This window comes from Hippocampus bargibanti, linkage group LG09 (genome assembly GCF_051943395.1).
Source record: "Hippocampus bargibanti isolate YZ-2025 linkage group LG09, ASM5194339v1, whole genome shotgun sequence".
NCBI classification, from domain to species: domain Eukaryota; kingdom Metazoa; phylum Chordata; class Actinopteri; order Syngnathiformes; family Syngnathidae; genus Hippocampus; species Hippocampus bargibanti.
The window spans coordinates 24,132,212-24,157,808 of record NC_142742.1 but is presented as its reverse complement, the minus strand read 5'-3'; the positions used below and the strand labels follow the sequence as shown (position 1 = coordinate 24,157,808).

The 25,597-nt window shown below is 43.0% G+C and overlaps 2 protein-coding genes across 5 annotated transcripts in view; both read right to left on the bottom strand.

Annotated features, from left to right (window-relative positions):
* Nucleotides 1-851: 851 nt before the first annotated feature.
* Nucleotides 852-12,273, bottom strand: zfyve21 (zinc finger, FYVE domain containing 21). 2 transcript variants are annotated; one of them, XM_089003697.1, is made up of 7 exons: nucleotides 12,116-12,273; nucleotides 7,903-7,953; nucleotides 7,655-7,823; nucleotides 7,487-7,562; nucleotides 2,388-2,479; nucleotides 2,178-2,311; nucleotides 852-2,107 (listed from the first exon to the last, which is right to left on the bottom strand). In XM_089003697.1, exons 1-7 carry the CDS (start codon nucleotides 12,239-12,241, stop codon nucleotides 2,069-2,071), a joined length of 687 nt encoding a protein of 228 aa, XP_088859823.1. In that variant the 5' UTR covers nucleotides 12,242-12,273; the 3' UTR covers nucleotides 852-2,068. The 2 variants fall into 2 exon arrangements, with proteins under 2 accessions (XP_088859823.1, XP_088859822.1); XM_089003696.1 differs by lacking the exons at nucleotides 852-2,107; nucleotides 2,178-2,311; nucleotides 2,388-2,479 and adding an exon at nucleotides 5,639-6,263.
* Nucleotides 12,274-12,643: 370 nt separating this feature from the next.
* The window catches only part of LOC148894071 (kinesin light chain 1-like), a 35,053-nt gene continuing 22,099 nt past the window's right edge, over nucleotides 12,644-25,597 (bottom strand). For 2 of the 3 annotated variants that reach the window (XM_089005273.1, XM_089005271.1), the window contains 10 exons: nucleotides 24,225-24,326; nucleotides 23,592-23,765; nucleotides 23,426-23,525; nucleotides 23,303-23,355; nucleotides 21,462-21,529; nucleotides 21,273-21,381; nucleotides 20,996-21,157; nucleotides 17,013-17,143; nucleotides 14,907-14,979; nucleotides 12,644-13,712 (listed from right to left, as the gene is read on the bottom strand). In XM_089005273.1, the coding sequence (XP_088861399.1) occupies nucleotides 13,647-13,712; nucleotides 14,907-14,979; nucleotides 17,013-17,143; nucleotides 20,996-21,157; nucleotides 21,273-21,381; nucleotides 21,462-21,529; nucleotides 23,303-23,355; nucleotides 23,426-23,525; nucleotides 23,592-23,765; nucleotides 24,225-24,326 (1,038 nt within the window). In that variant the 3' untranslated portion in view covers nucleotides 12,644-13,646. Of the gene's footprint in view, nucleotides 13,713-14,906; nucleotides 14,980-17,008; nucleotides 17,144-20,995; nucleotides 21,158-21,272; nucleotides 21,382-21,461; nucleotides 21,530-23,302; nucleotides 23,356-23,425; nucleotides 23,526-23,591; nucleotides 23,766-24,224; nucleotides 24,327-25,597 lie in introns of those variants that run through there. The other variant, XM_089005272.1, reaches the window with a different exon arrangement.

Here is a 25,597-nt window from a genome sequence, read left to right as displayed (position 1 = left end):
TTCTTTTTTAAGTAGAAAATTTTGCGCGTTACACTCGAATAAATACAGTGATACCTTGATTTACGAAACTGTCGGTTTACGAATGTTAAATTTATGACAATTTTACCTTTGCATACAAACTATTTTTCGGGATACACAATGAGTGATGTGTCGTTCTCGAACGAGCCCATTCTCCTAACAAGGAAATGGGTGCGGACGTTTTTTGTCCTCTATTCCCCGCCCCCAGTCTACGGTTAAAGCCACGTGATTGGTCTAGAACGCAGCAGTGAGGGGAGGTGGTTTAAACATTAAAGAGACAGACAGACGACAGAAAGACAGTGAGAAAATGGATAGAAAACAGTACCATTTGGACTTATTTTAACTTTGATAGTTCAAAGGCAGAGTGTAGACTGCAAGGTTAAAATATCCCATCAATCAGGCGCCACAAATAACCCGCACAAGCCATCTATCTGTACACTTGATGCAAAAAGCTATCAACCCAGCTAAACAGAACACAATTGATGAGGAACAAGGTAAAATGATGGCAGAGAAAGCACCTACAAGGGATCATTCCTCAAGATGGTGAAAGAAGAAGGCTACGTTCCTCATCAAGTGTTTAATGCTGAGGAAAGCGTCCACTCCATTCCATCAAGCCATCAACGACCATAACAACGGCCGCCATTGGTACTGTTGACCTTCAGGGTGCCGGTGGAAAATGGACTACTGTTGGTCAAAGAATGTTGTCAATGAGGACATGAAGGTAGCTGGTGTGAGAGAAGAGGATGTACAAAACCTGGTGAGATGGAGGACATTGATTCGCTGTGGCGACCCCTGAAGGGAAAAGCCCAAAGGAAAAGAAGACGACGACAAAGGTCAATAATACGACTTTATTATACAGTAGTTTATTTCTTTAATTATAATACCATAGCACATTTATTATACACAAAATAATGTATATTTCATGTACAGTGAGACCTCAACTTACAAACACCTTATCTTACAAACTTTTCGTCTTACACACGTCAAATTGATGAAAATGAAACCTTATAATAAGCACTATTTTCATAATACACACCCACCACGGCTGGCGGAGTGATCTTCGGTGGAAGCACACGACCGAACAGCAACCGAGGTTAAGTTACCAACAGTTCTTATGGAAGGTGACTCTCCTTCCATAAGCCATCAACGACCATCAAAAAGGTCAATAAAACTTTATTTTACAGCACAGTTTATTTCTTTAATTACATTCGTCATGTAATGCGCCTCTCTTTCCAAACAGCAATTCCCTTTGACCTTTGACCTCCAACGCCATTCCATCAAGCCATAAATGACCATCACAAATGTAAATAAAGTGACTTTATGATACAATGCAGTGTATTTCTTTCATTACAATACAATAGCACATTTATTATACATAGAATAAGGTATGTTGTGTGTAGTTTTTTAGACTGATTTAGTTGAAAAGTATATTTTATGGAAACCCGGGAATGGATTATTCCCATTTTAATGGTTTCCTATGGGAAATATTTTTTTGAGATACAGACTTTTCGCCTTACACACTCTGTCTGGGAACCAATTAAGTTCGTAAGTTGAGGTCTCACTGTAGTTTTAAGGCTTAGAAAATTAGAAAGTAGAAAAATATGTTTTATGGGGAGTTGGGAACGGATTATTCTCATTTTAATAGTTTCTTATGGAAAATTAGTTTTTGGGATACACACTTTTCACCTTACACACTCAGTCTGGGAATCTATTAAGTTCGGAAGCCAAGGTATCACTGTGCGGTATTTCTTCGCATGATTAAAAGGAACCAATTATTTGATACATTTACCATTGTTGACTTTCCAATGGCTATTCGGCGAGCACAAAGAGCCCCCAAAAATGTTTTTCTTTGCCCAAAAACACTTGCAGACTTCCATTCCGAGCATCGATAACCTTCACGGCCACCCGGCGGTTAAAAAGGTTTTGGTTTTTTTTCGGTCCAGGAAGTGACATCATCACCCGTCCATAAAAGTAAGATGGTAAATACGACGAGGAGCAAACGATGGGCTGCTCACTTTTGGAAAAGGTTCTTTGAGCAAACGCTCCGGCCTCACTGGCGTTCCCGAGACTCGTAGAGCAACTTAGCCGCCTGAAAAACAAAACAAGCGTGAAATTTGAGAGGCGGAAGCGAGCGCGGAGGAACCCGATTGGACGCGGACCTTGTGCATGGCCAGAAGCCACAACTCGGCCATCTTCTTCTCTTCTTCGCCGGAGGTGACGTCCAGTCGCAGCAGCTCCGCATCCGGAGAGCCGGATGGCTTGTATTCGAGCAGCATGCCGGTGGCGTGCGAGCCTGCGCTCATCCAAAACAGGAAGTGACAAAGTGGCGATTCCGAGGAAATAACTTTTGTGAAGATCCTACTGCTCACCCGCGGGATTGGTCGCGTCCGTCAGGACTTGTATGCTGACGATGTGAGAGAGTTCCACCTCAAAGTTGTTTTCGCCGTCCAGGAACAAGTACCTGACGAGCGAGCGGCCAGTGAGCGGCCAAATCCTTTTGAATTCTCTGCCACTAACGTGACGCGTGTACGTTTCGCGGACGCGCCCCCCGGTGGTCATTGCGTGTACGTCACTCGGAAGCTCTCGACCTATTTCGGGATGGAGGGACTTTTTTTCACTTTTTGATTGACAGTTATGTCTCGGCTAACGAACGCTTTAGCGAACGAACTTTTCGCTTTACGAACATTAAAGGACAACCGACCCCATTTTTTTGTTCCTAACTGACATCACAAAAACGTTTGATAGCATCTAAAATACCCAAAACACGCAGGCTGATATTTTTAGTCAAATGCAAAACACCAATAAAAATGACTTCAAGTGTCCCAAAACTACTTCAAAATGACCTCAGAAAGTTTCTGTTTCAGAAGGTCCCGCCCCCTTGTTTGTGACGTCACCCAAGACGTCTTGCCTTGCTCGAGAATCAAAACAATGGCTTCAGATTTGGAGAAGATGCTTTCTTGTTACTCATCCAGTTATGAATATGATTCAAATAGTTCCGAAGAGGAAAGCATACATGTTTGCAATCGATTCAAGGAGTCCTCCCATATCAATTCTAGCCGTCAATGACACCAATGTAGCGTCCCAGAAAATGCACAAGATGGCGCCCAAGCTCGGTTGGAAAGGGGCTGATTTGTCTGCTGGGAATTTGTGTCAACTAGTATCAAATAGTAGTCTTGGTGCAACACACAACGATTCACCATCACGTTATTTATGTTTTTCCTTCTAATTTCGTCATCAACACACAAGTTTTTAGATGAAAAAAAGTACCCAAAATGCATTGTGTGTGGCTTTCTCGGTCGGGGGCGTTCCTTCAGTGACGTCACGTCAGGCATCGTATCAACTCGAAAACAAGACTTCCTGAATATTCAGCGCGAGTCTTAAAAGGTCAAATAGAGCTATATGCCGTGCAATCTTTGTCAAATACGCTCAGTCGAAGTCATTTGAAGTCATTTTACAAATTATGGACACAACTTGTCCGGAGGCGTCGGTTGTCCTTTAAATTTGCGAGAATATAATCTTGGCATACAAACTAGTTTTCGGGAAACACATGGAGCGCCACAATGGCTGACGGACGGAACCCCAAACCACACGGCCGAACAGCTCCATCGTGGCTGCCGGACTACTTTTCCACACCCACATTCTTTGAGTGCACTCGGTGCAGACGTGGTTTGTTATGGAGTGTAGTACTTTTTCTTTTTGGGACGGAAAAAGACCCCACCACATGCTCGTGTTAAGCCGAAGTGGACACAAAAGAAAATGTCGGTCGAGCAGAAGAAGGAGATCATCGAAAAACACCAACAAGGTGTGCGTTTGTCAGACTTAGCGTCCCAGTACCAGTACGCTAAGTCGACCATTGCTACGTGTGGCTAAGGGTGTTTTGTGTTGTCTAAGCAACGGTCGCAATAAAAGAGGTTGAAAAACTTCTGTTGATTTGGATTAACGAAAAGTTGCTAGCAGGGGACAGTGTGAGTGAGGGTATTATCATGGCAACTTCACTCGGCTATCATCAAGAGGCAACGACATCAACAACCTTCACAAAGGTCAATGAAACCACTTTATTATACAGGACAGTTAATTTCTTTCATTACAATACAATAGCACAGTTATTATACATAAAATAAGGTATATTTTGTGTAGTTTTATGGCTTACTTCGTAGCAAATTGTTTTTTATGGGGACCAGGAAACGGATTATTCTCATTTTTAATGGTTTCCTATGGGAAATTAATGTTTGGAAGACACACTTTTCGCCTGACACAGTGTCTTCTAGGAACCAATGAAGTTCGTAAACTGAGGTATCACTGTAGTTTTGAATAATCTGCCACCGACATGGCTATCTATTAACTATAAAGATATCTAGCTATTAGCTGACTAACTTTCTATCTATTTGAGTTACTTCCGGGTTGAGTGAATGCTGGCGCGTCTGGCTGCCGCGGCTCACCCACAGAAAAACTTATTCAGTGACTGTAAAGTGACGGAGAGTTTTGAAAGGCACTAATATATGAAATGTATTATTATTATTATTATTATTATGATTATGATGATTATGATAATGATTATTATTATTATTACAGTGGGGCCTTGGCTTACAAACCTAATTGGTTCCAAGACAGTGTGTAAGGCGAAAAGTGTGTCTCCCAAAAATTAATTTCCCATAGGAAACTATTAAAATGAGAATAATCCGTTCCCAGGTCTCCATAAAATATACTTTTCAACTAAATAAGCCTTAAAGGACAACCGACGTCACTTTTTTGTTTTTTAACTGACATCAGAAAAACGTTTTATAGCATCTAAAATACCCAAAACACGCAGTATGATATTTTTATTCAAATGCAAAACACCAATAAAAATGATTTAAAGTGTTCAAAATCTGCAAAAAATTGAGCTGCGAATTGGGCATTTTTAGAAAGTCCCGCCCCCAGTTCGTGACGTCACGCCAAGACGTCTTGCATTGCTTGAGAATCAAAACAATGGCTTCAGGTTCAGAGAATATGCTTTCTTGTTACGCATCCAGTTATGAATATGATTCAAATAGTTCTGAAGAGGAAAGCATACATGTTTGCAATCGATTAAAGAAGTCCTTGCGTGTCATTTTGAGGCATCTGGACTGCAATGTAACGTCCCACAAAAGAGGCAGAAAAATGGCGACCAGCTACTGTGAGGAATGATTCAGCCCGTTTCCACAGGCTGATACATTCCTTGCATGGAGCTTGGACTCCTTCTGCTGGTGGCTTTTGAATGTAACACAAGGGTTTCAAAAAAAAAAAACAGTGCAACAAAATACATTGACGTGATGGAAAGACGCTACAATGCGTCTTTTTTTACGGTCAGGAGGCGGTCCTTTTCTGACGTCACGTGAGGACTCGTCACCAACTCAAAAACAAGACTTCCTGAATGTTCAGCGCAAGTCTTAAAACGTAAAATATAGCTATATGCGGCGGAATCTTATTAAAATACGCCCAGTAGAAGTCATTTGAAGCCATTTTACAAATTATGGACACAACTTGTCCGGAGACGTCGGTTGTCCTTTAAAACTACACACAACATACCTTATTCTACGTATAATAAATGTGCTATTGTAATGAAAGAAATACACTGCACAGTATAATAAAGGCACTTTATTTACATTTGTGATGCTCGTTGATGGCTCTTGACACCTGTTGCTTTCTGGCTTGCTTCTGCTTGTCCTCTTGAAGGCAAATCAAATCCTGTGTGTTGAGGACCTCATTATGGTGAGAAACAAGCTCCTCGATGTCATCTGCATCCACTTTGAGTCCCATGTTCCGTCCAATGGAAACAATGTCGTCCAAAACAACAAGAGTCATGAGGATGTAAAATTCTCCACTGCGAGACTAGTAAAGGCAAATCCAATCCAATCCAAAAATCCAATCAAATCATTCAAAGTCCCTCTCAAGGATGCATGCGGGACACAAATTCTTCCGTGCTGCTTTCAAGGATCGAAGGATAACATCATGCCAAGCCTTTTCTATCAGCTGAACACAATGATACACATTGAAATGGACTTAGCACACCTCGTTCGTGTTTCTCAATGATCTCCTTCTTCTCCTCGACTGTAATTTTGTTTTGTGTCTTCTTCGGCTGAACACGAGCCTGTGGTGGGGTCTTTTTCGGTCCCATAACAGCAAAAGTATCTGTAAAAAAAATCCTTGGAGCCGATCGACGTGTGGTCAGGAACAACCCACGGCTGGTAGACAACGGCGGTGCCTCCAAAATGTTGCGCTCTCCGCTATGGTAAGGGAGATACGGTGTTGTGGGATTCCGAAGAAAAAAAAACAAGCGGACAAGACAAGCGGTGGTGTACGTCAACCGTGGTTTACTTCAAAAGCAAACGTATGCGCACAACAACTTCCTGTCCGACAATTTAAATCTGTCCGACACAAACACTAAACTAAGCAGGCGTTCCTTGTTTAAATAAACAGTTTCGATGTATATCATTTGTAAATCATTTGTAAACTATGTGAATGTGACCAAAATACTAAATAAGGTACTTTTTAACCTGTCACAATAACAGCAAAAGTATCGTTGAAGACGATTGTGGTGTAATAACCTCAACCGTTATATACAGGTTGTTTGGACGCACAGGCTTGCCGTACCAAGCGTTTGTCATCTACTGCGCAATGGTGTAAATCACAGGTGTCAAAGTCAAGGCCCGGGGGCCAAATCCGGCCCGCTACATCATTTTTTTCGGCCCGCGAAAGCAAATCAAACTTGTGACATTCTAAAAATCCTAACCAAAATATCATATTTTTGGATATAAACCACACTAACTGTCATTATTCTTGACTTCACATTTGAAAACTAGTTATTCATTAACTTGCTGTGCGCTCTCTAGGGGATGAAACATTGTAATGGCTTCATAATGGCCCTCGAGAGGAAACCAGAACTACAATGTGGCCCGCTGCAAAAAATGACTTTGGTGTAAATGTTCTGGGGGCGCTGTTCGGTCGTGTACTTTGGTGTACTTCCGCCGACGATTACTCCGCCAGCCGCCGTGGGTGTGTATCCCGAAAAGTAGTGCTTAATCTAAGGTTTAATTTTCATCAATTTAACGTTCGTAAAGCGAAAAGTTCGTAAGGCAATGTGTTCGAGGCCCCACCGTATTGTTATTATGATGACATGTGCGAGAGTGACTGTTGTACGTCTTTGTGTGCCCTGCGATTGGCTGGCAACCAATTCAGGGTGTCCCTCGCCTCGTTCCCGAAGATCGGCTCCAGCACCCCCCACGACCCTAATGAGGAATTAGCGCTACGGAAAAATGGATGGATGGGTGTATGTTTCACAGACGCCCCCTGATGGCCATTATGTGTGTACACCCGAAGGACTTTTTTCACTGTTTGTTTGATTGGCTTCAAAATTAATTAGAAAAATGCAGAGTAACAAAAACATTTTTTTTAGTGCAGAATAACTTTTTTTTTGTAAGGGGGGGGGGGATCAATAAAAATGGATTACCTGTGGTTGTTCGAGAGGCGTGTGGTCATGCTCGCGCACTTTTCGGACGTTCCCAGAGTGACCAGGAAGGGACTTCCTGTACATCATATTTTTTTATTATTGTCTCCCAATTCCAAATATGCAAAAAGTGCATCGCAGCGATTTGCGCATTACGCAGGCGACGCTCACCCGCCACGAGCACTTTGATCTGCTTGTCGTAGAAGTCGCTCTCCTTTTGGGAGAGGAGGCCGCATTGGGAGCATTGCCTGACCGGGTCCACAAAGCTCATGCGGGGCAATGCCACCTTCTTGCCGCAACATTTGTCGCAGAAGCAGCGACCGCAACGCCGGCAGTGGTGCTGCGCAGCAACAACAACAACAACAACAAAAAAAAATTAGCCGAGGTGCCTAAACAATCCATTAATTGATCATACGGACCTTGCGCTTGATGAAGTCAAACTTGGTCTGGCACTGCATACATTTTGGACACTGAGAAGGGAAAAACAGGAAGTGGTTACACAACATGCTGACCGAGGTGGAAAGTACAGTGATAGCTTGGCTTACGAACTTCATTGGTTCCCAGAAAGTGTGTATAAGGTGAAAAGTGTGTCTTCCAAACATTAATTTCCCATAACAAACAATTAAAATGAGAATAATCCGTTCCCAGGTCCCCATAAAACATAATTTTTCAACTAAATAAGCCTTAAAACGACACAAAATATGCCTTATAGCAGTGGTCCCTAACCTTTTTTGCGCCACGGACCGGTTTAATGTCAGTCAATATTTTCATGATGAAAATACAACAAAATAAAACGTGTTTTTTTTACTGATTTTGCTAGCTTACGGTGGGCTAATTTTAGCGGGATGTATCACGTGACCTAGACAAGCGTTTTGACATGCGTCGAGAGTAAGTCATAGACGGATGTAATCTGGTAATTTTTCATTTTATGTAAATTATTTATTCTTTCTGCGCGGCCCGGTACTAAATGAACCACAGAGCGGTACCGGTCCGCGGCCCGGGTTTTGGGACGTATGCCTTAAAGGACAACCGCCACTATTTTTTTTTGTTTCCTAACTGACATCAGAAAAACGTTTTATAGCATCTAAAATGAAAAACACCAATAAAAATGACTTTGTGTCCAAAAATGACTTCAAAATGAATGACAGTTTCAGAATGTCCCGCCTCCATGTTCGTGATGTCACGCCAAGACGTCTTGCTTTGTTCGAGAATCAAAACAATGGCTTCAGATTTGGAGAAGATGCTTCCTTGTTACTCATTCAGTTATGAATATGATTCAAATAGTTCTGAAGAGGAAAGCATACATGTTTGCAATCGATGAAAGAAGTACTTCCGTATCAATTGAGCCGTCAGGACTCCAATGTAGCGTCCTGGAAAATGCACAAGATGGCGCGCAAGCTCCATTGGAAATGGGCTGATTTGTCTGCTGGGAATTTGTGTCAACTAGTGTCAAAAATTGGTCTTGGTGCAACACATTCACCATCGGGTTATTTATGTGTTTTCCTTCTAATTTCGCCATCAACATGGATCAAGTTTTCAGAACAAACAAAGTACAGTGAGACCTCAACTTACGAACTTAATTGGTTCCCAGATAGAGTGTGTAAGGCGAAAAGTGTGTATCTCAAAAAAAAAATCCCATGGGAAACCATTAAAATGGGAATAATCCGTTCCCGGGTTTCCATAAAATATACTTTTCAACTAAATAAGCCTTAAAACTACACACAACATACCTTATTCTATGTATAATAAATGTGCTATTGTATTGTAATGAAAGAAATACACTGCGCTGTATAATAAAGTCACTTTATTTACATTTGTGATGGTCATTGATGGCTCTTGATTGACACCTGTTGCTTTCTGACTTGTAAGGTCTTACGAAAGTGAGGCATCACATTATCATTCATCATGTTGATGATTCGCCTTTTCTGAATGGAACTGTTCAATTTAAGCCTGCACATCAACTGTTGAATGGCCTGCTTCTGCTTGTCCTCTTGAAGGCAAATCAAATTCTCTGTGTTGATGACCTCATCATGGTCAGCAACAAGCTCCTCGATGTCATCTGCATTCACTTGGAGTCCCGTAGGTGCTGGCAGAGATTTTATGACAACAAAAGGCGCGAGTCCGATGATTCCACGGACGCGGAATAAAACGCGACAAAAGAAGGCGGGCGGGGGCGAATAAAATGGCACGCTCGCGATCCGAAACCGGAAAGCAACAAACTTACGCGATCGCGTCTAACAATCACCTCGTGCAAAGCAAACTGTTGGATTTGCCGGCACAAGACACAGCGCTTAACTTTGGTCGTAATCATGTCACTGGTGAGGTGACAGTGACTCGTTGAAATGAAATGAAATTGAAGTGTCGCGAGCGGCGGCCCCGCCCCAGCTGTCAACTCGCACGTGACAATTTAGCGTGACTATTGACACGCTGTTCCGTTGTGTGTGAAAACACTAGCTCTAATTGGCTTACCGTGACACATGACTCTACCCTTTGGCCAATCACAATCACTTCTATCGCATCTTGACAGGTTGCTACACTTGCGTTCAAGTCGTTTTCAAAATGTAATTCTAAATTTGAAGATTACGGTGATTATAAAAAATACCAAATAAAAGGTATTCAATTTTTTTGTCGCCCATAATATACGTCACAACCATCGACAGTGGGCGTATATTCGGTCACAACTGCCAAATTGCGCACGATTTCTTGAATTTTTCGACCCCCAGGTAGGCCAACTATGGATAAATCTAAGAAAAGAAAAGTGTCTGAAGAAAACGGAACGTTTAATGATACGTGGGCAGATTCGTTCGCCTTCACTGCTGACGAGACGGCTTTACCGGTATGCTTAACATGTCATGAGAAGTTAGCAAACAACAAAAAGTCAAATGTCGCAAGACATTTCCAGAACAAACACACAGCCTTTGCTGAAAAATATCCAGATGGAGATGAGAGAAAAAGAGTTTCGTTCTGTTTCGGAACTGATGCGGAAGGCTGATCAGAGCAAAAATCATTTTATGAAGTGGACGAAATCTACAAATTCACCTACATATGCTAGTTTTGCGGCCACTCAGGAAATAGTCAGGCACGGGAAGCCGTTCACAGACGGAGAATATATAAAAGAATCATTCATTAAGATGTAGTTTCCAACATGAACTACATTAAAAACAGACATCGCTCACGCACCACATTTGAACTGAGGCTGTACACGAGCCTGTGGTGTTTATTTTCCCGTCCCATAATAGTAAAATTATCAGCTAAAAGCTCCTCGGAGGAGATGGACGTGTGAATTCAGAGAGAGGGGGTGCGGAAAGTAGCGCCGGCTGGAGCGCTGTTCGGTCGTGTGCTTCCGCCGAAGATCACTCCGCCAGATCCGAAGGTCGTGTGCTTTGGTGGTGGATGTGTAATATGAAAATAGTGCTTATTATAAGCCTTAACTTGCATAAATTTGACATTCGTAAGACGAAAAGTTCGTAATATAAGGTGTTCGTAAGTTGAGGTCTCACAAAATGCATTGTGTGTCGCTTTCTCGGTCAGGGGCGTTCAGACGTGATGTCAGGTCAGGGATCGTCATCAACTCGAAAACGAGACTTCCTGAATATTCAGCGCGAGTATTAAAACGGAAAATCTAGCTGTATGCTGTGGAATCTTTGTAAAATACGCTCAGTAGAAGATATTTGAAGTGATTTTACAAATTATGGACACAACTTGTCGGGAGGCGTTGATTGTCCTTTAAATGTGCTATGGTATTGTAATTAAAGACAAAATTGATTTACAAATACATTTGGATCACAAAAATTTCTAAGAAAATTAGCCAGCGTTTATGAACTATTTTTGGTTCACAAACCAACTGGTGGGGTCAAAGAAAAATGACCCCACTTGTGTGTTTTCATGTATTTTTCTTGATAAAATATACGATACAAAGGAGTCACTCGACATTTTGGCGAAAATTTGACGCTTTGTTCCAATTTTGACCGACGGGGCAGTCTGTAACTGCACACGCACAAACTCAATGCGGAAAGTCATGGCGAAGGACAACAAAAGTTTGGAAGTTGCAGCGACATAATTGTTTACAAGAAGAAAACAAATTCAGTTAAAATGATTCCCCGGATTGTCACTTTGTGGCGTGTTTGCCTTTAACGGGGATCAAACAGCGCAGCAGCTTTGCCAAAGCTTTTATTGGCCACGTCAAATAGGTTCGTCACCGGAACAATGTTAACGGACACCCTCGTGCATAAAAAAATACATAAAGTTTTGTTTCGACAACAAAAAAAATGTTTTATATTAGTTTGCTAGCTTCGTCGATTGGCGAACAAGTCCCGTCAATTCACAGCATTTTGTAAGGTTCCACGCCGGATGTGTTTTTTACCCAATTCAAAATCAGAGTTCGAGTTAACCAGCCACAAAAGTACTCCAGTGGTTATACAAATACAACATTATACGTTATGATTAAATAATACATGTAACAAAAGTATTTATATCTGAACTAAACTTTGAACCTTTCTTCGAACGCAGCGCAAAGCTATGAATTTTACTTTGAAAGGTCGCAAATGAAGCGCGTGATTTAGAATGAGCTAGCTTGTCTTACGGCAGCTCAGGAGTGGAATAAAAATAGGAAAGGCGTGTATTTAAGCGTACTTCTTTGTCGGGCACCCATCTGGGTTCGTCCAAGGAGAAGGGACTGTTGAAGGCTCCGTTCTCAGCCACCATGCGAAGGCCGCTCGGGCTGCGGACCAGCTTCTTGCCGTCGGGCACCGAAGACATTTTGCCACTCTCTTCTTCGGTGGAAAACTGGTTGTAACTGCGGACACGCCCCTCGCACCCAAGGTAGCCAATGCGGACGCACGCATGCGATCACGTGGTTTAAAATGCTACCAGTGGGCTGTTTTGTTTTTTGGGATCCCCGCCGCGCCCAGATGACACGCTTGCAAACTTTTTTTTGCGTTTCCCCACCTCGGCAACGGCAGTCAGAAACATGTCAAAGTCCACAAAGAGTTACCAGTCAATAAATGAAGAATAAATAAACTCACACAAAAATAAAATACGATAGTCGACTTTCAGAGCAGCGTTGGTGAAAAACGCAATGATGAGGAATTGTAAAACGGCGCGATTACTCGCACGCAGAAGATGGCACTGAGAGAATTAATGAAAAGAGCGAAATGAAAATAAAGCACACCACCACATTTTATTCAAGAACAACACGACTACATTCTCGCGTTAGTCACATTTCGAACAAACTCGATGCCTCTCACAATTTGTATCTTATTGTGTGAGGGCTTTTAAACATGATCGTGGATGGACTATACATTCATGACATCATCACAGTGCGCCCGCTGCTGTTGGTTATTTGTCAGTGCATCGACCACCGTTGCCCTCCGTAATACACAAAATAAAATAAAAACAAATACAAAATAGACCGATCAACAGTCGCTTGAACTTTATAAACGGTGCGTCTTTCGAATGTATCGTTGACGGGAAACGACAGCGAGTGGTGCCGATGTCAGCCATTAGGCAAATAAACAAGCGACAAAAAGCTTATTGCACAGCCCTGCAAAAGTAGCCAGAAAGTCACCAGGAACAAAGATGGAGAAAAAATAAGTGTTGTTGTTTTTGGTCACATAATCAAAGCGGATCATTTACACGCCAAAGACAAGTTCAAGTTGAGATGCTCATGTTTCCCGCCTTTTGCTCATAACACAGCGATTACTTTTCCAAAACTATAAAGAAAAATATTTCATATAAAGGCTTGCAACAAGTTATACATCAGTACGCGATGACTTTTTTCCTTCTCATATCCCATACCGTAAACTTCCTAAAAGTATAGAAACTTTTTCATCGATGGACAATTCCTGTACGACTGAGAGTTTACATAGACGTATTTCTCCTGGAAAGTAACGAGTCAGTACGTCGGAGGACGACAGGGAACTGCTCAACTATCGTCATTTGCAGCAAAACAAAAAAACAAACAAACCATTTGTTGTTTTTTTGTTTGTTTTTCTGATCGTTGCTCTGGTCTGGTACATTATCAAGTGTAACATAAAGACGACAAGAGTGACACTGAAATCGACCTGAGGGGCGAAAGCAGCCTCGCAGCAAGCTTCGACCCAAAGTGTAAAACGTCCTATTTACGAGTAAAACAGAACATGGCGACGTGGCGTGGTCGCGGGGGCTAACGCGCCAGGTTGGTGTGGCTGGCGCTCAGGTCTCGACTCTTCCTCAGACGATGATGTGGTCCCTGTTTGGCACGGAAAAAAAAACAAACACACCAATTACTCAAACGCGGCCGTCAAAGGTTCTTTGCAAAAAACTAAAAAAATACGCACAGTAAAACAACAGCAGGTACTGAATTAGGAGTTTATGAGAGTTTATCTGTTGGAGAGGAAACGGGTTTCTCACTCATTTGAAACCAAACGTCACAATCGCCGCTAGTTGCTAATGTTAGCTTCATCAAAGCGGCTATTTTAAAATGACAACTTGTAATTTAAAAAGAAAATAAACGACAAAAACCTGAAGGATTTTGAACAAACGTGTCGGTGACGTCACCAAGAAATGTTTCTTAAATAATATAAATACATACATATACAAATAATAGCATGTGAGTAGTGACTTCATGTCGCTAGCCACATGCTAATGTGAGCCTGATCATAGCGCACTATGCCATGTGAAATGTCAATGTTTTAAAAAATCTAAAAACTGATTAATTAATTTAAAACTTTTTTAACATTAGCAAAATGAGTTTCTTCTGACCCACCCAGTTTACATGAGCGAGCTTTTTTATATTGAAATATTTTGCTTCTGCAGGTTCAGTTTACATGAGCGAGCTGGCTATCTATAAGCTCGCTGGCTATCTATTAGCTAACTATCCAGCGAGCTAGCTCTCTAATAGATATCTATTAGCCAGCTAGCTAGCTGGCTACCTATTAGCTATCTAGCCAGCTATCTATTAGCATTCTATCTGGATAGCTAGTTATCAATTAGACGTCTATTAGCTGGCTGGTCATCTGGTTATCTATTAGCTATCTAGCTAGCTGGCTATCTATTAGCTAGCTAGCTGACTACCTGTTAGCTATGTATTAGTTAGCTTTCTTTCTATTTGAGTTATTACAGGTTGAGTGAACGCTGGCATATATGGCTGCCACTGCTCACCCACAGAAAAACTTATCGTTACTGTAAAGTGACCTTGAGAGTTTTGAAAGGTGCTTATAAATGAAATGTATTATTATTATTGTCCCTTATTTCGATGGTGTCCAAGTTGAGGCCCGGGGCCAAATCTGGCCCACCACATCATTTGATTCGGTCCGTCAAAGAAATTCACTACGGTCAAAAATGTAAATGAAATCATAACCTTATGACGGAAATATTGGAACTCTCCATGACAAACAACGGCGGCCATTTTAGCGCGCCGCCTTTCAGTAAATGTGGTGCTTACTTGGTCTTCAGTCTCACTTGTCGCCGCCTCCCGGCTCACGTTCAGAACACTGAGTGAGCTGGCCCGTTTCAAGCTGCGCTCCCAACCGGGCCGCGGTGACGTCATGCGATTTGGGGTGGGGGTGGAGGGGTTAGGGGTGAGAACACGCGTCTTTGTTAATAGCGTTCACTCAACCCGGAAGTAACTCAAATAGATAGAAAGCTAGTTAGCTAATAGATAGCAAATAATAACAAAAAATTCATTGATAAGCATATTTCAAAACTCTCAAGGTCACTTTATAGTCGATGGATAGCTAGCTATATAGCTAATAAATAGCTAGCTAGTTTTGTGTGGCTGCCGCTGCTCACCCACTGAAAAACTTAACCTGACTGTAAAGTGACCTTGAGAAGGATGATGATGATGATGGCGATGATGAAGAAGGAAAGAACCTCCCCCCTCCCGTTTTTATGACACAGGCCTAATTTGTTTAAAGCATGGGTGTCAAAGTAAAGGCACGGGGGCCACATCTGGCCCATCATGTTATTTTATTCGGCCCACGAAAGCAAATCAAACTTGTGAAATTTCTTGAATGCTTGCTAAAATCCGAATCAAAATATTTAATTTTTGTATGACGGCACTTTTATGCTTTCCTCTACAGAACTATTTGAATCATATTCAAAACTGGATGAATCTGAAGCCATTGTTTTGATTCTAGGGCAAGGCAAAGACGTCCTGGCGTGACGTCACGAACAAAAGGGGGCGGGACCTTCTGAAACTGGCCACTTCCGGTTTCATTTTTAAGTAGTTTTGGGACACTAACTCATTTTTATTGGTGTTTTGTATTTGACAAAAAATATCAGCCTGCGTGTTTTGGGTATTTTAGATGCTATAAAACATTTTTGTGAAGTGGGCTCGGAAACAAAAAAATGGTGTCGGTTGTCCTTTAAGTCATGCATTTGTTCACGTTATTTACTCGGGTTAGAAAAATTCACATTTCACGAGAAAGTCTTCATTCAGTGTAAAGCTCATGTATTTCTTTTTTTCATTCGTTTCATCACTTTGCTGCTGTGAAATGTAAATTTCTCCACTGTGAGACTAATAAAGGCAAATCCAATCCAATCCATCCAACTCATACTTTCCAAATGAAAAGTCACCAAAGTTCAAAGGTCACTGGTGAAAATTCGGTTGTCAGGGTTACTTGTCACCATTTTATGATCATATAATCGGTTGGGGGGGGGGGGGGGTTGTCCACCTGACACTTACGAAGAGGAGTGTGACCATCATCAGTCATCATCTTCAGCATCATCATTATTTGTGATGTCATCAACTGTCCACCAAAACAGGAAGCAGGAAGTGAAACCAGACCAGAGAGCACATGCAAGTACATATTCAAGTGCCATTTATTCTTAAATAACATGAAAAAAATTATATATATATATATATATATATATATATATATATATATATATATATATATATATATATATATAGGTAACATCCGACTTACGACCAGTTCGACTTACGACCACCTGTACTTAAGACCACGACCTCCATTTTAAAAATTTTAATTCCACGCCTGGCACTGCAACGCGCTAGTAGGCCGGCAACGTTTTCGACAATTTTGGCCAGCCAGCATGTCACTCTCACACAGCAATCGACCGTGTGATGGCACCAGAGGGGCGGAGTTTAGCCTCTGAGTCTCGATTCAACATTTTGAATGGATTTCGATTTACGACCGTTTCGACTTATGACACTGTGGTCGGAACGGAATTCTGTCGCAAGTCTTGATGTTACCTGTATATCCATGCAGCAACCACAGTGTGCTCCTTTCAAAATAAAAGCAGCCATTAACCAAAAAGCCACCAGATGCAATCCACATTAACAGACAAAAAAAAAAAAAAAAAAAAAAAAAAAGGAAAAGCAAACCAAAAGCAAACCCGAAAAGCAGTTTTTGTTCAGATCGACACATGACTGCGTCTCAGTTTTGCATTCCAAGCACCATCATGACTTCCTGTTCAACAACTTTGGGTTAGTGCGGTGGGCGCCCCCTGCAGGCCTGGAGGTCCAGCGAGTCAGTCCCCGCCCACTTTCAGAGAGCAGATGAGGTGGATTTTTAGGGATAGTTACCCGGGGTTTTTGTGCTCCCCGCCGCCGCCGCCGCCGCCTTTGAGCTTGCGCACCAACTTCTCGCTGCTGCGGCGGAGCGACGCTCGCAGTTTGCTGAAGGAGCCGCTGCGCTTGAGCGCGCCGGAACCGTCCTGATGGGGAGGGAAGACCACGCCGCCCGCCACAGACAACGTTAGGAACACACGTGGGATTCATATTTTTTTTTCGCATCCTTTGTGATGTCATCAAAAGTGGCCAAATGCAGAGTGAGTCATTTCAAAGCATAACGTCAGCGACGTTTGAGTCATTGATATGACAATTGTTTTCGCCGCTTCATTTTTTAAATTATTACTTTTTTAAAAAACAACATTCTCAAACAAAAATGTTTGTTCTTATCCTGTGACTGTTAAGTGTCCTTGAGTTTCGAAAGGCGCTTGGAAATTAAATGTTTTTTTATTATTATGACTGTGCTTGTGAATCACAAATTACAGTGATACCTCAGTTTACGAACGCTTTAGCTCACAAACTTTTCACCTTACGAACATTAAATTGGCGAGAATTTAATCTTGTCATACGAATTAATTTTCAGCGGACGAACGAAACCACACGACGTCACGGTGGCTGGCGGACTAGTTTTCATTACCTTTCTCTGAGTGCAGACGTGGTTTGTTATTGAGTGGAGTATTTTTGGATCGGATTTGCCTTTATTAGTCTCGCAGTGGAGAAATTTACATTTCACAGAAGCAAAGTGATGAAAAGACCCCACCACAGGCTAGTGTTACGCCAAAGAGGACACAAAACAAAATAACGGATGAGTAGAAGAAGGAGATCATCAAAAAACATCAACGAGGTGTGCGTTTGTGTGACTTAGCGTCTCAGTACCAGTATGCTAAGTCGTCGATTGCTACGTGTGGCTAAGGTTGTTTCTGTGTTGTCTCAGCAATAGAAGAGGTTGAAAACTTCTGTTGATTAGGATTAATGAAAAGCAGCTAGCAGGGGACAGTGTGAGTGAGGGTAATATCGCCGAGGAAGCACGGCGACTTCACTCGGATATCATCAAGAGGCAAACTACATCAACGACCATCACAAAGGGAAATAAAACGACAATGCAGTTTATTTCTTTCATTACAATCCAATAGCACATTTATTATACATAAAATAAAGGTATATTTTGTGTAGTTTTAAGGCTCAGTTAGTAGAAAAGTATGTTTTATGGGGACCTGGGAACGGATTATTCTCATTTTAATGGTTTCCTATGGGAACTTAATGTTTGGAAGACACACTTTTTGCCTTACACTTTCTGGGAATCAATTAAGTTCGCAAGCTGAGGTATGACTGTATTTATTTTTTGAAGGACCAAAAATAAGCGACTTTTTTTTATGTTTTTCAATTAATTGTCTGATTCTTTGTGGATTGTTATTATTCTGCCAAATCTCGGAATGGGAATGAGCCTCGGCCAAAAATCCCCAAAATTTCAATGAAATTTCAGTCAGCCCCAAATGGTAATTTAACATCTGTCATGATGTCTCTTTTGGACTTAGAAGGTCTTAATAGGTCAATGAATAAAAATGATGATAGTGATGACAGAAAAAGAAGAAAAAGAAGAAGAAGCTTCACACACAAAGTTGATGTCAGTGACGACTTGAAGTTTTATTGCAAGTGAAGAAAGATGCAACACACAGCAAAGCACAGAAGATTAATAAGAGCGGAGGAACAACCACAACAACAACGTACGAGGAGTCGCATATGAATCATTGGAAGGTGGATTGAGAGTTCCTCAAAAGATCCCAACTTAGTCAGGAATTCCATCTTAAATGGCTGCATGCAAATGCCCGGATGATGTCGCAATGCTAAACGCTATTTACATGCATGGTAGTTGATGGTTAGTTTTTATTTATTATTATTTTTTGGATTGTAGGGGTGCATGGTTATTATTATTATTTTTTTGACCGTGTTTTGGACATGCAGGATGCGATGACGAGAGAAAGTGCTGAATTTGGATGGCCAATTTCACAGCGACAGATAGTGTGAATGATTTGGGAGCCATTTCATGGCTTCGGAGAAAGTGCCGTCACGCGATGATGATGTCATCGATGTGGGGGGGGGGGGTTTCCTCGCATGGACACAAAAGAGGGCGGAAAAGGGAGAAGCGGGCGTCAAAGAACAACAACACGGTCACTGATTTCATGCCACCCCCTCACCAAAATAAAAGAGGGGGGAAAGAGAGCGCGAGGCGTCCATCGCAGAAGGCGAGCGTTTGCAAGCGTTACAAGGCATCTGGAGGTGGTTAGGCCCGCTGCGAGAAGATGAAGACCAAGAGGAGCAAAGAGGAAGGGGGAAAGGGGGGCGGGAGATGCCAAGAACAGAGGTTAGATGGCATCCATTTTTTTTCCACGCTGAAATTTGTTTGCCCGGATGACGTGAAAGAATCAATGAAACAGGAAGTGGGAGTACAGTGCACAGCCCGTGTTGACGTGGCGGACACCATGAGACAAAAAAAAAACAACAACAACAATTTGAAACCACACCGCTACACTAAAGCAGATGATTGTTGATTAAAATGGCTGCCGTGGTCAAAGACGCTGATTGGTTGTCAGGAGAGGGTTTCCCGGGCAACTGTTGCTATGGCAAGGTTAGTAGCGCTAAGGAGGGTGAGGGGTGATAGGAAAAGCAGCCGTTTTTAATTTGATTAGATTTTTTTTTAGTGGGCGTTTGAGACAGAGAAGAGAGTCAAAAGTGGAAAGGACGACATGGAGGTAATAAAACGTCACCACGAGTTACGCTAAGAAGCACAAGGAGCATCTACAACACAGGGGTGTCAAAGTCAAGCCCCGGGGGCCAAATCTGGCCCGCCACCTCATTTTATTCGGTCCACGAAAAACACAAATTAGCCCATCTATCGAGTTAGCTAGCTAGCAGTTTTGAAAGGCGCTTATGAATGAAATGTATTATTATTATTATTATTGTTATTATTATTATTATTATTATTATTATTATTATTATTATTATTATTATCCCTTACATCAATGGTGTCCAAGTCGACACCCAGGGGCCAAATCTGGTCCGCCACCTCATTTTATTCGGTCCACGAAAAACACAAATTAGCCCATCTATCGAGTTAGCTAGCTAGCAGTTTTGAAAGGCGCTTATGAATGAAATGTATTATTATTATTATTATTATTATTATTATTGTCCTTACATCAATGGTGTCCAAGTCGAGACCCAGGGGCCAAATCTGGACTGCCACCTCATTTTATTTGGTCCGTCAAAGCAAATCAAGAATGTCAAGTGCCATGATCATCTATCGAGCTAGCTAGATAGCTAACTCTCTTTCTATTGAGCTAGCTGGCTAATCCATTACATCATAGGCATCAAAGTCAAGGCTCGGGGGCCAAATCTGGCCCGCCACATTATTATATTTGGCCCGAGAAAGCAAATTAGGCGTGTCAAGTGCCATGCTCATCTATCGAGCTAGGTGGAGCTAGCTTATTGTTCTATTGACAAAGGTGGCTAATCCATTATATCCTACGTGTCAAAGTCAAGGCTCGGGGGCCAAATGTGGCCCGCCACCTCATTTTATTCGGTCCGCGAACGCAAATCAGGCAAGTGCCATGATGCTTGCTAAAGTCCCAGAACCAGAACTAAAATGACTTTGGCACCCTTGATCTCCGAGGTTCCATCGAGCAGTTCAGGTTGATCTTGACAGAACTACGGGGGGGAGGGGTACCTTGACTTCCTGTTTCCCTCAATCTACGTTACCCATTGAAATGGCATCAATCTGCCGTTTTGAAAACAGACCCCGCCCAGCACTAAAATGTTTTTCCATGGACGCCCCCCCCCCAAAAAAAATGGCACTGCGCATTTTTGTACTGAAGTTCCAAACATCACTCAAACACAAAGCGGAGTTGGCCCAACTGGAGCGAGTCAAGGTACCCCCCCGACACCCGAAATTGCCGACATCCACGGACAAAAGGTCAAAGGTGAGGGCTGCGTACTGCACTTACCCCGTTCCACTCGACGCTCATACTCACTTCCTCGCCGCCGTCGGGCCCGCTTTCGTACTTGACGGCGTCGGCGTTTAGGCTCTCGCGGCTACGCTGCTTCTCGCGGGCTTCGGGCTCGCCCAGCACGTCGGCCACGCGCTGCTTGTGCGCCGTGTGCAGACCCTGCGCGGCAAAAAACGTGTTCATCAAAAAACAAAGGGGCGGGGGGGGGTGCGATGACGCCTGGCATAGCGGACGGAAGCCATTTTGCATTTTCTAGTCGATGGTCGGTCGTCACCTGCTTCCTGGAACGTGTGGCGGCCTCCTCCAGGGTCTCGGCCGCCTCGAACTTGCCCTGCCGCTTGTAGAGTGCCCCCAGGTTCTTCAGGGTGGTGGTGACGGTGGGGCTGTACAGACAACACACCCCTTTTTTTGCTCAAACGGGAACACCCGCGGAATACCCACGTGCTAGCTGGCGACGGCGCACCTGTCGACTTTGCAAGCTTTGTGCCAGCCGCCGTATTCCCCGAAAGGCGAGCCGTCCTTCCGCTTGGCCTGAGGGGACAACAACACCCGAAGAAAAGCAATGAACGCCAGAACCGGGTTGTCTGATTGGAATCCTTTCATGTTTAACTCATTCGCTGCCATTCCTGAATGTAAATTGAAAATATGACGTCGGGCGCCATTCCCATTTTGTTTTTTCACGCTTGGGTGCCGATAAAGCGCTGGTCATATTTTTTCTTTTCCACATGGGGGCAGCATTTCCTCCCTTTTTCTATTTTAGTGCTATGTTCCAGCTTCAGCTGTTGCTAAAGCGCTATATCAACGAATATAGATGTTCTGGGATGAGTGAACGCTGGCACGTGTGGCTGCCGCTGCTCACCCACAGAAAAAAAAATTATGTTCTGACTGTAAAGCGACCTTGAGTGTTTTGAAAGGAGCTTATAAACTAAATGTATTATTATTATTATTGCATTGTATTTTATACAGCCGCCCTCATTTCAAGCTCAGATAACTCCAGACCCATATCATTTAGGAATTAACCACTTTTTCAGATGAAAGAAGAGTGTCTAAGGTTTCTTCCGCTGTATTGAATGTTTATGTTGTCCTAAAACTCAATATTACGCGGGACCTGCAATTGGAGTGACAATGACAAAAACCCTGGCACCGGAGTGAACACATTTTTGGCACACCGTCTGGCAGTCAATGAGTTAAGACGGAACGGAACCGCCAACCAAAGCGGGCGCTAAGCAGCATCGCTGGGATTACGGCAGCCTGTGTGATAATAACGACGCTTTCGCTCTTCATCGCCGTGGTGACTAATCCGCTCGCTCAAGACGCCCCCCCCACCCTCGCAGCTTTTTGATACGATTTATCCGCCGGAGTCAAAGCGTGACGACACGGTTTACCACGGCAACATCAACTGGAAAGGCGGTCAGATGGGATGCCGAGTTAGCGCGACGACATTAGCTTGGATCTTTTTTGATTGTTTATTTACAGGAATGCAATCCTCTTTTTGTTATTTTGGTTGTTTTTTTTTGTTTGTTTTTGACTTCAAGATGGCGCGGCGAGAGTGGCCGCCTTTACAGCAGCTCCTGTATTTATTTTTTTTTTGCTGCTGTGAAATGTCAATTTCTCCGCTGTGAGACAAATAATAATAATAATAATAATAATAATAATAATAATAAGTGATTGTTCCTATCAGTGGAGTGGCAGGGAGTAGTCCTCTGCTCCCCCCAACCTGAGAGCAGGGACCTATCATAGCAGAGTCCGACACTGCCATGTCTGGACAGTAGGGATATATATATATATATATATATATATATATATATATATATATATATATATATATATATATATATATATAGGGGCTAAACTACCAGTAAGACTTTAGTTTGCTGACGAAGTTTCTTGGATAAGAAGCGAAACGTCCGACACATTCAAAAAAGTACAGACGACGGCTGAAGAAACCTTTTCATCGATGGACCACTCCTGTATGACTGAGAGCCTACACAGATGAAATAATAATAATAATAATAATAATATATATTTCATTTATAAGCACCTCTCAAAACTCTCAAGGTCACTTTACAGTCATGGCATAAGTTTTCCTGTGCGCTAGCGTTCACTCAACGCGGAAGTAACTCAAATTGAAAGAAGGCTAGCTAGCTAGCTAATAGATAGCTAATAGTTATAAAGGCTCATTCCATCGAATCGTGGAGGAGGATAAAGAAGATCACAAAACTGTCGTCCGCGACGGCTCCCTCAGAACAGTGTTAATCATGTGGTGGCGGGACCGCAAAAAAAAGTGTAGGAGATTGTCCTGACCTTGCTTTGTTCCTCCCGCTCCTCGGCGTGCATCCAAATGGGTTTGTTCTCGCCTGCGGTGTCAAGGAAAAACATGATTTGGGGATGACAGGTTGGTGGGGTCAAGGCGGGGTCACACCGTACCGTTGACAGAGCCAAACTCCCTCTCGTGGGCTCGTGTGAGGATTTCCTTGTAGAGCGTCTCGGCCTGCTTGAATTTGCCCTGCTTGAGGTAACAGGAGGCCTGGCGGAGGGGAAGTTGTCACAGCGCGGCCGAGGGCACGGGTGCGAGTGCGGGTGCGCTCCTCACCAGGTTATTTTTGGTCTTGGCCACGTTGGGGTCGTCGGGGCCCAGTTTGGTCTGGTAGATCTCCAGCGCCCGCATGTAGTAGTACTCCACTTCCTCGTACTTGCCTTGGTTCTGGCACAGCAGGGCCAAGTTGTTGAGCTGCTTGGCCACGTCCGGGTGGTCTTTGCCTAGCACCTGCCGCGCCGCCACAAAAACACGATTGTGAACAGAAACGGACGCCGATTGGATAACGTAGCCGTTATGTCCGACTGCGTGTGCGCGCTTCGGTGCTTGCGCGGTTGCGTCACGGGTCAAATCGACCCAGTTGAAACAACTGTATTTCTTGACATTCAGGACTGTGTTTTTATAACGAATATCATGTGATTTTTTTTCATTTTTGTCCTTTGTTGGGAGGACGGAACGGATTAATTGGATTTCAATTCATTTCAATGGGGACAGATGATTTGGTTATGGAACAAATCCAATCCCGATATAAGTGATCATATGTAGTAGGGTCACTGAAGCTTCCTGAAAACTGGAGGTTGAAAAGCCTTTTTGCATTTGCTTCGCCACAGGCTAAAAACTTTGACGATACTTTGCAGGAATCCGAAACACGCGTTGCGGAGGCAACGAAAGGAGTTGGTCCCGCCATACCTTCTCTCGTATCTCCAGCGCTCGCTTGCACAGCGGTTCCGCTTCTTTGTACTTGCCCCTCTTGCCGTACAGCACCGCCAGGTTGTTGAGCGTGGCGGCGACCTATCACGGGCAGGGATATTGTTGACGTTAGAAACAAACAGAAGCTTTGAATCGCCTTCGATCAATCAAGCCCCTCCCACCAGAGGATCATGAGAAATATTATTATTTGTCTGTTAGCGAGCAAAATGTGCAGAGTAAGAAGTGCTGCTTTTCTGAGCGAAAATATTTGGGCGGGGAGAAGGATCGGACTGATTCAGGCGAAGAGATCGATTCTCAAGTGTATTGGGGGGGGGGGGGGGGGGGTGAGGGTGGGGGGATGCTGATTGGATGTGGAAATCAATTTGTGGAATCATTTTGGGGGGAAGGGAGGGGGGTGAACAATGAGGGGCTGACCTCACAAAATGGACATCGCCGAAGTTCCAAACCTGATGGGGTTAACACAATGAGTTGCTTTATTTATTTGGATGGAAATACCATGAGCGCTTTTCTCATCGCATGTTCTGAATTTGGGGAAGCCATTAGAAGACATTCTGACCCCCAGTAGAAGAAATAGCGCAGAACCCCAGCCTTATAATGTGGCCTGCCTTCTATTTGGAAAACTGTGATATATTTATGCTATCTATTAGCTAGCTAGCTTTCTACCCCAGTTATTAGCTATCTATTAGCTGTCTATTAGCTAGCTGGCTTTCTGAGTTACTTCCGGGTTGAGTGAAGGCCTAGCTGGCTATCTGTTAGATATCTATTAGCTAGCTAGATTTCTATCCGAGTTACTTAGCTATCAAATTAGCTGTCTATTAGCTAGCTAGCTTTCTATCTGAGTTACTTCCGGGTTGAGTGAAGGCCTAGCTAGCTATCGAATTAGCTGTCTATTAGCTAGCTAGATTTCTATCTGAGTTACTTCCGGGTTGAGTGAAGACCTAGCTGGCTATCTGTTAGGTATCTATTAGCTAGCTAGCTTTCTATCCGAGTTACTTAGCTATCGAAATAGCTGTCTATTAGCTAGCTAGCTTTCTATCTGAGTTACTTCCGGGTTGAGTGAAGGCCTAGCTAGCTATCTGTTAGCTATCTATTAGATAGCTAGCTTTCTATCCGAGTTACTTAGCTATCGAAATAGCTGTCTATTAGCTAGCTAGCTTTCTATCTGAGTTACTTCTAGGTTGAGTGAAGGCCTAGCTAGCTATCTGTTAGCTGTCTATTAGCTAGCTAGCTTTCTATCTGAGTTACTTCCAGGTTGAGTGAAGGCCTAGCTAGCTATCTGTTAGCTGTCTATTAGCTAGCTAGCTTTCTATCTGAGTTACTTCCGGGTTGAGTGAAGGCCTAGCTAGCTATAC

Bases quoted from the DNA above. Each gene is read 5' to 3' on its own strand.
- zfyve21 (XM_089003696.1), bottom strand. From the start codon at position 12,241: ATGTCTTCGGTGCCCGACGGCAAGAAGCTGGTCCGCAGCCCGAGCGGC. The intron at 7,954-12,115 runs GTACGCTTAAAT...TTCCCTTCTCAG, and splicing joins GATGGGTGCCCGACAAAGAA to TGTCCAAAATGTATGCAGTG. The intron at 6,264-7,486 runs GTAATCCATTTT...CCCTTACCATAG, and splicing joins CGCCTCTCGAACAACCACAG to CGGAGAGCGCAACATTTTGG.